We start from the raw sequence: 13,522 nt of genomic DNA, 5'->3' as shown, positions 1-13,522 counted from the left end.
TGGGCGACACAAGACGACCAGCACACCAAGGTGAGAACTACGCATAATTAGTGTGTATATTAATACACAGACAGTTTTTATGATTAGTGTGTATTGAATAAAAAACTGTCATTTATGGCCCAAAGTAGGTGAGCATGTCCATCTATGATTTATGTCATTGGTTTGATGACGGTATTCTGTGCAGACCAACTTAGTTGACGACGGTATTCTGTAACTATTTCAATCAACTTTGCTTCGGCCAGGTTAAGATTGGCTAGTGGTGTGAGGTCCAGGCCGGCAGATGGGTTGGATAAAATAGTTACTATTTACATCCATATTTGTCGCAAAATCGATTCTAAAACAATTCCAAAACGTTGGACAGATCGTTCATAGCCTTTGGAGATAAGAGAAACGTATAATATTGAATTATGAACGCTTGATAGGCCAAAACCACGAGTAACTTTTGAACGTATCTTTGTTCTCTTGTCTCAAAAATAGGTGCATCGATTGTTTTATAATGCAACACTTGCGGTTGTTCCTTGCGCTGACATCAACTTGAATTCTTTAATTTTGATTAATTATCTAACACCTGCGCACTTAAATGTATAACTATCACCGATGAGATAATGTCTTTAATGTTATAACTATCACAGCTTAAATAGATTAATACTGAGATTAATAGATTAATATTAATAGATTAAATTAATAGATTAAATAGATTAATAGACTATCGATATTAAGATTTTAATTTTTCCAGAAGTTTTGTAATTCTTCATCTCTTAATTGTGTGTTTTTCTTATTCTTCTTTTATAATGTCTTCACTGCTCATTTTTAACTAAAGCTTCTTTTGACTGCTTGATTTTGTCGTATGTCAGTTCTCAATTTAAAATTATTTTTCATTCCGTTGCGCCTGAAAGTTTGCTCTTATCTAATCAGATGAAAAATATATAACCAAACTGCAGATAGCGAACATCTCTTGTTTTCCCTATATTTTATAATTTATATTTTATCAGTGACTCTTCCTTTTGATTGGCCTTCTTTTGAATGTTCGGACAAAAATGCTCATTGAAGTACCCCGGACGTTACCGAAACAGTAATACGATTGTTTTTTTTTACCGAAGTTGGTAAAAATTATCATGTAAAAGGGTAGTTAATCAAGAAAAAGTAAGTCCCTCTATAATCCAAAGATTTTTTTCTCGGATGTTTTATTTCTTATTTCGCGCTCGTACTACTAAAAATTAATAATATAATTGTTCAGTGCATGTTATCTTCTTAGGTGTCAGCCATGAAATGCCTAGCTCCTTATCGAACCCGGTGGAAGTCTAGTAGCTACTTCAAACTATCGCCAGTCATGAAAAGATCCGGTCAAATGACTCGAGTTTAGATCTATGAACAAGGCACGAAAAGGAAAGAATCGGCGACAGGCCACATCAGGCCTACACTTCAGAGCCGACATCACTATGTTATGTTATGTTATGTTATGTTATGTTATGTTGGCTTGTAGCTGACAGCCTTGTAGCCTCCTAGCCACCTTGCAGATTTTGATCGGAATTTGAAAACGAGTCTCCAGCCCATAACTATCATATTGTAGATATCCTACATTTGGTCACCCTGATGTGGCCCAATCTGTTTTGATGATCTGTATTGATGTGCGAGATAATCGTCGGTGCAATCGTACAGTGTTGGGTATATATAGTGTCTATAATCTATACTATATGTTAAAAAATGTACTCGTAAACTAAGGTTTGATAAAACCACGTCCTCGACTGGTCGCAGCGACTGGTGAGACTTGCTGCCTTGTTACCTCGCGACGTCAGGTGAGACTTGCTGCCTTGTTACCTCGCAGCGACTGGTGAGACTTGCTGCATTGTTACCTCGCAGCGACTGGTGAGACTTGCTGCATTGTTACCTCACGGCGACTGGTGAGACTTGCTGTCTTGTTACCTCGCGGCGACAGGTGAGACTTGCTGCCTTGTTACCTCGCGGCGACAGGTGAGACTTGCTGCCTTGTTACCTCGCGGCGACTGGTGAGACTTGCTGCCTTGTTACCTCGCGGCGACTGGTGAGACTTGCTGCCTTGTTACCTCGCGGCGTCAGGTGAGACTTGTTGCATTGTTACTTCACGGCGACAGATGAGACTTGCTGCATTGTTACCTCGCAGCGACTGGTGAGACTTGCTGCCTTGTTACTTCACGGCGATTGGTGAGACTTGCTGCCTTGTTACCTCGCAGCGACTGGTGAGACTTGCTGCCTTGTTACCTCGCAGCGACTGGTGAGACTTGCTGCATTGTTACCTCACGGCGACTGGTGAGACTTGCTGTCCTGTCTCTTATACACATCTAGATGTGTATAAGAGACAGGCCTTTGCTTTGTCTCAGCCATTGCTCTGTCTCTGATATTGCTCAGTCTCAGCCTTTGCTCCGTCTCAGCCATCGCTAAGCCCCAGCCTTTGCTTTGTCCCAGCCGTCGCTCCGTCCCAGTCACTGTTGCGTCCCAGCCATCGTTCTGTCCCAGCCACTGTTCTGTCCCAGTAATTTCTCTGACCCAGTCATCGTTCTGTCTTAGTCATTACACTCCTGGATTTTCAGAATGCATTATTTTGTGTAAAAATGACCATGCAACTGCACCGTGCTAGGCAATGAACGCAGTCAACCACACACCACCTACCGAGAAGTGACTGGTTAAGTCGCTACTTACCTGCCGAGCAGTGACTGTTTAATTAAGTTGCTACAATATTCATGAGTCGCACAGATACTTTTTTTCCTAATAAGTTCTTCTTTCGCATGACAGTATTTTTACATCGAACGCTGCAACGGCGGAATAAAAGTACGAATAAATAAAACGTCTAGCGGGGTGACGTGGCTTTTTCAGTTTTTTTAGTGAATTTCGTGACTGCGTTCATTTCATAGCACGGTGCAGAAACCTCATTTTTCTGAACGCCTTCTTCCCTCCCTCCCACAGTGAAGAGTGAGAAGTGCTACTAATATGAGCAGGTAAGTTACATGTCTTGTTCCGGTTCATTTGCAACTGTGCAGACTATATAACAACTGACAGCCGCCTGGCTCTATAACAACTGACAGCTCCCTGGCTCTATAACAACTGACAGCTCCCTGGCTCTATAACAACTGACAGCCGCCTGGCTCTATAACAACTGACAGCCGCCTGGCTCTATAACAACTGACAGCTGCCTGGCTCTATAACAACTGACAGCCGCCTGGCTCTGTAACAACTGACAGCCGCCTGGCTCTATAACAACTGACAGCCCCTGGCTCTATAACAACTGACAGCTGCCTGGCTCTATAACAACTGACAGCCGCGAGGCTCTATAACAACTGACAACCTCCTGGCTCTATAACAACTGGCAGCTGCCTGATTATATAACAACTGACAGCTGCCTGGCTCTATAACAACTGACAGCCCAGGTTCTATAACAACTGACAGCTGCCTGGCTCTATAACAACTGACAGCTGTCTGGCTCTATAACAACTGACAGCTGCCTGGCTCTGTAACAACTGACAGCCGCCTGGCTCTGTAACAACTGACAGCCGCCTGGCTCTATAACAACTGACAGCCTCCTGGCTCTATAACAACTGACAGCCGCCTGGCTCTATAACCTGTCTCTTATACACATCTAGATGTGTATAAGAGACAGGCTCTGTCTCAGCCATAGCTCTGTCTCAGTCATTGCTCTGTCTCTGATATTGCTCCGTCCCAGCCATTGCTTTGTCTCAGCCATAGCTCTGTCTCTGATATCGCTAAGCCCCAGCCTTTGCTCTGTCTCAGCCATCGCTCCTTACCAGCCGTCACTCCGTCCCAGCCATCGTTCTATCCCAGTCATTTCTCCGACCTAGTCATCACTCTGCCTTAGTCATTACACTCCTGGATTTTCAGAATGCATTATTTTTTTGTAATTTGAATGCATTATTTTGTGTAATTAGAATGCATTGTTTATCATGCAACCGCAGAATGCTAGGCAATGAACGCAGTCAACCACACACCACCTACCGAGCAGTGACTGGTTAAGTCGCTACAATATTCTTAAGTCGCACAGATACTTTTTTTCCTAATAAGTTCTTCTTTCGCATGACAGTATTTTTACATCGAACGCTGCAACGGCGGAATAAAAGTACGAATAAATAAAACGTCTAGCGGGGTGACGTGGCTTTTTCAGTTTTTTTAGTGAATTTCGTGACTGCGTTCATTTCATAGCACGGTGCAGAAACCTCATTTTTCTGAACGCCTTCTTCCCTCCCTCCCACAGTGAAGAGTGAGAAGTGCTACTAATATGAGCAGGTAAGTTACATGTCTTGTTCCGGTTCATTTGCAACTGTGCAGACTATGTAACAACTGACAGCCTCCTGGCTCTATAACAACTGACAGCCGCCTGGCTTATAACAACTGGCAACCGCTTGGCCCTTTAACAGTATGCGCGGAGGCTGACGGTTATGACTCGAGTTTCTTACACGTCTTTTGATACAAAGTGAACAAAGAAGATTAATATTCTATGGAGCAGAACGTAGCCTCTAATGTTGTTTCTTCACGCTCTTTGTCTGCTGAACAGTCTAGGTATATAAAGACGGGCGTTCGATGACGTCAAAATGTATGCGTGGAAACTAAGATATGTTTGATATAACATAGTGATAACATAACATAGTGATGTCAGCGCTGAAGAGTAGGCCTGATAATAATAATAATAATAGCGGTTTCAGCGTTATTAGGCCGTAGGCCTGTCGCCGATTCTTAACATTGCAGAACATTCACAGCATTTTGCGGTCTCGAACTCACAACTCACTGCTACAATTCTGCTATACTTAACCGCCCGGCCTCCTTGCCGATTCTGACCAGAAACTGGCGCACAGAGCTGGGATCGAACCCGCGCCTCTCTGCGCCAATCTTGGTACTCTGAACTGTAAACCACTGGGCCACCCTGCCCAGTGGTTGATGTGAACTGTCGCCGGTTCTTGAACTTTTCGTGACTTGTTCACAGAAGATATTTGACTTATTTTATGACAATTTGACTTGTTTTATGACAATTTGACTCGTTTTATGACTATTTGACTTGTTTTTCTATGTTTTAGACACAAATTCACCTAATATATTTAATTTTAATTCGGTCATCAGGAGGAGTTCGACGTGCTGGTGGTGGGCGGCGGCGCGACGGGCTGCGGGTGCGCTCTGGACGCCGCGTCCCGGGGCCTTAGAACTGCCTTGGTCGAGCGCGAGGACTTCTCCTCCGGCACGTCCTCCAGGTGAGGACTTCTCCTCCGGCACGTCCTCCAGGTGAGGACTTCTCCTCCGGCACGTCCTCCAGGTGAGGACTTAGATGCTCTCGTCACTTATAGCTCTCGTCATGTATAGCTCTCGTCATGTATAGTACGTCATGTATAGCTCTCGTCATGTATAGCACGTCATGTATAGCTCTCGTCATGTATAGCACGTCATGTATAGCTCTCGTCATGTATAGCACGTCATGTATTGCACGTTATGTATAGCACGTCATATATAACACATCATGTATAACTCGCTATAACTTAATTATTTTACTTTGCAGGTCAACAAAGCTTATCCACGGTGGAGTGCGGTACCTACAGAAAGCCATCCTGGGTCTTGATCTTGAGCAATACAAGATGGTCAAGGAAGCTTTACACGAACGCGCCAATTTACTGGACATCGCTCCGCATTTATCGTACCCGCTGCCCATTATGTTGCCCGTGTATAAATGGTGGCAGCTGCCGTATTTTTGGGCCGGCATTAAAATGTACGACTTGGTCGCAGGCAGCAAGTGCGTCAAATCATCGTATGCTATTTCCAAAGCAAAGGCTCTTGAATTATTCCCTATGCTTAAAAGCGACAAGCTTGTGGGCGCAATTGTTTACTACGATGGCCAACACAACGATGCTAGGATGAATTTATCCATCGCCCTCACGGCCACGAGGTTGGGGGCCATCACCACCAACTACACGTCTGTCGTGAAGCTCCTGAAGAAGTCCGTCGTGAACCCCGACGGCTCGACAGATGAGAAGATCTGTGGCGCACGATGTCGTGACGAGACCTCAGGCAGGGAGTTCGATGTCAGGGCCAAATGTGTCATCAATGCCACAGGTAAGATGTGTTTATTGTCAAATATTCTCAAATAAACGCACCGACAAATAGTTCTAGTATAGTATAGTATAGTATAGGATAGTTTAGTGGTAAGATGCATTTCTTGTCAAATATTCTCAAATAAACGCACCGGAAACTAGTTCTAGTATAGTATAGGATAGTTTAGTATAATATAGGTAGTATCTTCGGCGTTAAAAAATAGGCCTGGATAGGCCTGTAGCAGTCCATTCTTGTGCTTTTCTTGACTAGTACACAGATCTAAAATCTGTTTTGAAATCATTTCAACGGACAGTGGTTTGGAATCGTTTCTAGACTATATCCTGCGGCGAATAATTGAATGCCTATATTCGCTACATTCAATTCCACGTTTGGCTGCGTCCTTATTGTGATGCATGTTTCATGCTTAGCACAGACGCATGCATTTTTTCTCAATTTTGAAGCGTTTACGCCGATTTTACGGCCCCGCGCGTAAAATTCACTGATGTCCAGGACCCTTTACGGACGAACTGCGCCAGATGGACGACGCGACCCTGAAGACCATCTGCGCTCCGTCCATGGGGGTCCACATAACCCTGCCCGACTACTACTCCCCTGAGCAGGTGAGGGGTTCAGGGTTGGGGCTCAGTGTTGAGTGTGCCCCGTCCATGGGGTCCACATAACCCTGCCCGACTACTACTCCCCAGAGCAGGTGAGGGGTCCAGGGTTGGGGCTCAGTGTGCCCCGTCCATGGGGATCCACATAACCCTGCCCGACTACTACTCCCCTGAGCAGGTGAGGGGTCCAGGGTTGGGGCTCAAGTGCTCACAAACATAACCCTGCCCGACTACACTGTTAGAAAAAATGGTCCCACTGGCGTTCTAGTGACCGGCCGTCCCGTGAAAGTAAACTGTTTCGCCGTTTTTATCAGATGTTTTACGGATTTCTTGTGTTAAATTAGAATAAAAATGGTGACACGGTGTTTCTTTTCACTTACCGACCGGCCACTGAAACGCCGGTAATACCATTTAACGGTAATTTTTCTAACGGTGTACTTGATATACTCCCCTTAAATTCTTCATCATGCCAGCAGAGATGCTTGCTATTTTGTTGCATCGTGTAATATTTTAGGTTTTGTATCGACTGCTGATGAAATTTTTTTATTATTTCAAGTGTCAAATGTTGTTTCATGTTTAGTTTCTCTTGAACCTTGACATTGTTAATTTATGTTAGTTTCCAACCCTGAAAATCCAACACTATTTTTACCGGTCGAACTTTGTCTTACTTCGCATTATTTCAGCCACTAAATTGTTCCAAGTTGTTTGACGACGTCGTATTTTGCGAATGTAGGTGACCGGCGGTGAGGCTAGATCTAGACTCTTCTTTGTCGGCTAATATAGTAACTTTCGTCAAAACAAATTTTATATTATGACCTGATAGCTTAAGTCACTGTTAGTTTATATTTGGTTAATGCAATTAATGCAGCGTGTATTAGCCAATTTACATGTCTTAAACTCACCAGTAACTGTCGAGTGTCGTCAGCTTCAGCTATGCCATGAAAGCACTCCTATAAATGATTGAACTTTAAACCCTCTATCGCCTGACACGAGTAACCGGACCAATGTTGTCACGAGCCTACTTCCCAAAAAGGATACGCTGCTAGTGAGCGCAAAATGACTTGCACTGATGGTTGCCGCCACATACGACAACTTTAAAATGTTCTCTGTTGCGTACAAACGTCCCAGGTTGCTACACTCAATAGTTTACGTATAATTTAAGTTGAAATTTATGTTCCCGGAGAGTGACATACGGCGGTAGAGGGTTAACTTTAATGTTATGTTCCCGGAGAGTGACATACGGCGGTAGAGGGTTAACTTTAAAGTTATGTTCCCGGAGAGTGACATACGGCGGTAGAGGGTTAACTTTAAAGTTATGTTCCCGGAGAGTGACATACGGCGGTAGAGGGTTAATTTTAAAGTTATGTTCCCGGAGGGTAACTTACGGCGGTAAAGAGTTAACTGGGTTAACTACCATACTCTGGATGAACAGATGGGGTTGCTGGACCCGAACACGTCGGACGGGCGCGTGATTTTCTTCCTGCCGTGGGAGGGCCGCACCATCGCCGGCACAACTGACACCCCCTGCACCGTCACCCCGAACCCCGCACCTACAGAGGATGACATCCAGTTTATTCTGCAGGAAGTCAAGAACTACCTCAGTCCTGACGTCGAGGTGAGTGAGAACCCCTACGAGTGAGGTAGGTGAGTACTTTAATACGAGAGGTAGGTGGGTACTTAAGTAGGTGAGGTGGGAGAGAAAAACGAGAAGGCTAGGTGAGTGAGAACCACTACGAGTGAGGTAGGTAAGTACTTTGGTTGGATCGGTGGGAGAGAACCACAGAAGGCTAGGTGAGTGAGAACCACTGCGAGTGAGGTAGGTGAGTACTATAGTAGGAGAGGTGGGAGAGAAACACGAGAAGGATAGGTAAGTGAGAACCCTTGCGGGAGGTCGAGAACTACATCCATGCTGAGGNAAAATTTCCATTTTATAGAACCATGGAAACTGAAGACTTTCCTCCTCATCTCTTTCAATTATGACAAAAAGTTGGAACTAACTTCTAAAGGTTCACATTTTTCTGGATGTCCTTTAGCTGAAAACATGTCGCTCTTCATTCAATGGCCTGCGTTGTCCATATTACTCCGCCTTACTCATTATTTTGCGACCTTGTTCGTTTGGCTTGTTACCTTCAGGTTATTACAACAAGTCTTTCACGAAGATTGAAAAGAATCAATTGAAAAGATTCATTACTCCGCGACTTTTATTTTTTTATGACAAAACTTTTACCGGCTTCAATTATTTTAGTGTAGCGTCTGTGAGAAATACTAACACCAAGACTGATCTGATTTGGTAAATGACTTCTGTAACTGATAACCTGATGGTCTTGGTTCTACAAATTGCATATTTGAAGCTTTCCCAGCTTTTAAATACAATACTTTCGTACTCGTCTAAAACCAGGATAATTTACCTATAGTTCGCTGAAAGCAGCTCGAGCAGCCTTGCTCGATAGCATGTTAAGTCTAACTAAAGTAAACGTCGGTGCCGAGATTTGCCCTACAATCGATTTGATTTTTACGTAAAGCTTTGTTCTCAATCGCCCATCGATCGTGTCGACTAGGGGTCAACGGCTCACATTTATGCGCGCCACTGAAATTTACCTTCGTAGCTGTCTCTTATACACATCTAGATGTGTATAAGAGACAGGAGCATGTCTGTGGCTGGAGCTCGCTATTCCTGACGTTATTTTATATCTAAAATGGAGCAAAGCTGAACATGATTAAATGGAGCATGTCTGTGACTGTAGCTCACTATTCCTGATGTTATTTTATATCTGAAATGGAGCAAAGCTAGATATGATTAAACCTGCTTTCTGTCTGAATCTGAGTAATGTGTGGTTCTGAATCTTGAGTAATATGTGGTTCTGAATCTGTGTAATGTATGGTTCTGAATCTGAGTAAAGTGTGGTTGTGAATTTGGAGTAATGTGTGGTTGTGAATTTGGAGTAATGTGTGGTTGTGAATTTGGAGTAATGTGTGGTTTTGAATCTGAGTAATGTGTGGTTGTGAATCAGTGTGATGTGTGGTTGTGAATTTGGAGTAATGTATGGTTCTGAATTTGAGTAATGTGTAGTTCTGAATCTGAGTAATGTACGGTTCTAAATCTGAGTAATGCGTAGTTCTGAATCTGAGTGATGTGTAATTCTAAACCTATGTAATGTGTGGTTCTGAATCTGAGTAATATGTTGTTCAGACTGCGGGCTGGAGCCTCTACACACCACGTCCCAGACCGACGGGCTGCTGCTGGAGGGCGCCCATACCTGGACTCCCACGATGTACATCTCTGGTGAGACTTGCTGCCTTGTTACTTCACGGCGATTGGTGAGACTTGCTGCCTTGTTACCTCGCAGCGACTGGTGAGACTTGCTGCCTTGTTACCTCGCGGCGACAGGTGAGACTTGCTGCCTTGTTACCTCACGGCGTCAGGTGAGACTTGCTGCCTTGTTACCTCGCGGCCACTGGTGAGACTTGGCGCATTGTGCCAAATATTACACGAGGTCATAATAACTCGGATAATTGGCGCATGTTGGCAACCCACTTAAGCGCTTTGCGTATCTACGATACGCGAGCGACCAGTGCAGTGGCCAAGCGAGATGCCGCGTGCATTTTACGAAACCTGGTGCATAATTCGCTTCGATAAGTCGACAGATCTACACAGAGGATTTTTTTGAGAACCCTCATCGAAATTTTAAATTTTTAATCTGTGTTCCGTTATTTAAATAAATGGTTTTGAAGAATCCTTTGACATTTTTTGTGAGGAATGACTTTTTTGTGTAGAGTAACATACACGTGTCATACTGCATCACGTTTGACTCCCCGACAATGCATAAAAAATTTTGGTGTCAAGTAAGCGGAATTTAAGTGATGATGAAAAGTTATTTCATAGCCAAGTATTTAGATGACTATGAGCGAATAAATAAATAAAATAGAAAGTGAACCCTAAAGTTTGGCGACCGAAGCGAATTCCGCGCGGGAATGAACTTGATTGTACCGCGCACCTCAGACGGGAATGGTCGCGCGTGACAGCTTCTCTTGACAGTATGGTGGCCAGTGGGTGAGTGGTAACTGGCCATCGAGGGTCCATCGGTGAGTTGTGACGGCTAGTGGTGGCCAGTAGGTGAGTGGTAACTGGCCATCGTGGGTCCATCGGTGAGTTGTGACGGCTAATGGCGGCCAGTCGGTGAGTGGTAACTGGCCATCCTGGGTCCATCGGTGAGTTGTGACGGCTAGTGGTGGCCAGTAGGTGCGTTGGAAATGCATTAAGCGATTCTGTACATGTTGCTCAAGGTTTTTTTTTTTTTAATTTTTAAAAATGATTTTCGACTGAAGTATTTGAGCAAATCTTAACAAGGAGGAAAGTTTAATGAGGCTGAACGATCAGTTTTCATGAGTTGACGAAAGCTAGGTATGTTCTCGCTTGACGCCATGGGTCACTGAGTTGCTGCTTGCGACCGCACATACTGATGGGTTTGGTATGAATCGTAAACCGTCTAACCTATAGCATGGGACTTCGATACGTTAATAATATTAAGGAAAAAGGTGTCTCTTGAGAGCCCTCTGTGCTGCACAGTGGGGCGGCGGCTCCACAGCGGATTCCCATACATCGATGCCGAGGTTCGCTACGCGTGCCGGGAGTACGCGGTCACCGCCGTGGACATCATCGCACGCAGGCTGCGATTGGCCTTCCTGAATGCTAAGCGCTTCAACTCCCTCGACACCGACAAAAAAGGATACATCTCCCTCAACGACCTGCGCAGATCACTCGAGGTAAGACTAAGAGTAGGTAACGCTAGGTTGGGTTAGGTAACGTTGAGCTAGGTTAGGTAACGTTGGGTTAGGTGACGTTGGGTTAGGTTAGGTGACGTTGGGTTAGGTTAGGTAACGTTGGGTTAGATAAGGTAAGGTTAGGTTATCGGCACGTCCCCTATAGGCCGATTTTTCTCGAATCGCGACTACGATCTTGTCAGTCAAGGCCTCTGCAAATCCCTTGATGTATTCCGACTCGTACAAAAGTCATTCGTGAAGAGCCACACGATTGCCTAATACCTGCCAACTAGCAGATATGAAGAGACGTCGCCTCCGCTTTTTAGCGCATTTTCTCATTTATAAAAAAAAGTGCTATTGTTCTTGTGTGTGAACGAATTTGTCTCACCGTTGGTCTGCTTTTAATTTGATTAATATCTTTTTACAGCATGATTGATTTTTAATATAATTCGTTCATGTGAACTGCGATTCATAACGTAATACCAGCTTAAATTACATCGATAGCTACCGGCTGCTGTAATTAGAACCTATTTTAATTTAAAATTTCGAAACTCATACCTCGATGTATGAGGTATTTATTTGATTTATTTGGTTTTGAGTGTAATAAATATCTTGCTGAGCCGCGTCTTCTGTATTTCTTTTAAAGGTACGAGGCCAAGATGTACCGGGCGAAAAGCTACACGAGATTTTAAAAGAAATCGATCTTAATCTCAACGGGCAAGTCGAACTCGAGGAATATCTTCAGGTATGTTTTATTTATTGGCCGTCTTTTTTACAGGGCTTCTACATGACCATATGGTTCATTATTAAGTACTCCATTATCAGGAGGCTGGAGCTAAGGCTGGTAGTTAATGCTTTCTGACCGTCGGGCGATGATTCCATTGACTTGATATTTTGTATCTGAAACTTTGACAAATTTCACTCGCGAGTATTGTGTAAATGAAATTCCCTAGTGAATGTCCCGAATATTTCCTAGTGAATGTCACGCAAAATTCCTAGTGAATGTCACTCAAAAAAATGGTCACAATTCGCAGTGAACAAAGCAAAGTCGGTAATTAGGCTGCATACTTAGCAGCTTAGTTGTTGGCTATGAATCACCGATCATTTCATATAGATTTGTTTCAGCTTAGTTGTTGGCTATGAATCACTGATCATTTCATATAGATTTGTTTGCATTGCTTTTATCTTTTGATATCTAGACGTTGACAATTTTCTTTCCTATTTATCTAATCGGATAATCTATGTACCAAATATATTGAGATAATCTATGTACCAAGTATATTGAGATAATCTGTGTACCAAATATATTGAAATAATCTATGTACCAAATACTTTGAGATAATCTATGTACCTAATATTTTGAGATAATCTATGTACCAAATACTTTGAGATAATCTATGTAGGTACCTAATATTTTGAGATAATCTATGTACCAAATAAATTGATATAATCTATGTAGGTACAAAATATTTTGAGATAATCTATGTACCAAATATATTGATGATGTTATCGTAGACTATTTGTTCTCAGATGATGGCGGCCCTCAAGAGCGGTTCGATCTCTCACTCCCGCTTCGCACAGCTGGCGCAGATGGCGGAGGAACACGCCACCAAGAGTGTTATTTCTGTTGAACGCAGTGGAGGTGGAGTCTAAACTTAGCTACACTCATGACATTGAATGGGTTATTGAACAAATAGTGACCTACTTTTGTGAAGCTCGAGAAAATAGCGAACATAGGGCTGATATGGGCGAAAGTGGGTTAGGATGACCCACGTAAAGGAAAAATTATAACTCAGTACTCACTGCAGCGAGTTACAGAGAGCGCATTTTCTCGTCGACGAAAACGTGAAGTCACGGACGGACGGACGGACATGACGAGCCCAATGGCGCCTTTTTTTCCATAAATCAGAAAATGCGCTAAAAATGAGTCGCTGTTTAGACGAGACAACTCTTACTTCTCTTACGGATGATGTAGTTAACTAGTATTCAATGTCTTCATGATAACGACGTGTTCTTGATATACAGGGTTATCTATATGATGTCTTATGCAAGAGATATAATACTAAAGCATGTTCTCTTTCCCATTA

The 13,522-nt window shown here is 43.5% G+C and overlaps 1 protein-coding gene across 1 annotated transcript; it reads left to right on the top strand.

Moving 5' to 3' along the window:
- Nucleotides 1-5,100: 5,100 nt before the first annotated feature.
- On the top strand, nucleotides 5,101-13,242 carry LOC108669667 (glycerol-3-phosphate dehydrogenase, mitochondrial; the record flags this gene model as incomplete). Its single annotated transcript, XM_047881262.1, is given in 8 exon segments — nucleotides 5,101-5,228; nucleotides 5,531-6,081; nucleotides 6,571-6,680; nucleotides 8,107-8,293; nucleotides 9,865-9,957; nucleotides 11,170-11,438; nucleotides 12,082-12,180; nucleotides 12,966-13,242. Coding segments are annotated over 8 exon segments (1,560 nt in total), but the record flags the coding sequence as incomplete, so codon positions are not given.
- Between the last annotated feature and the right edge of the window lie 280 nt (nucleotides 13,243-13,522).

Source organism: Hyalella azteca, unplaced genomic scaffold (assembly GCF_000764305.2).
Source record: "Hyalella azteca isolate HAZT.00-mixed unplaced genomic scaffold, Hazt_2.0.2 contig100, whole genome shotgun sequence".
In the NCBI taxonomy this organism is placed as follows: domain Eukaryota; kingdom Metazoa; phylum Arthropoda; class Malacostraca; order Amphipoda; family Hyalellidae; genus Hyalella; species Hyalella azteca.
The sequence above is the reverse complement of the archived record's forward strand: the minus strand, read 5'-3'. Positions and strand labels throughout refer to the sequence as shown.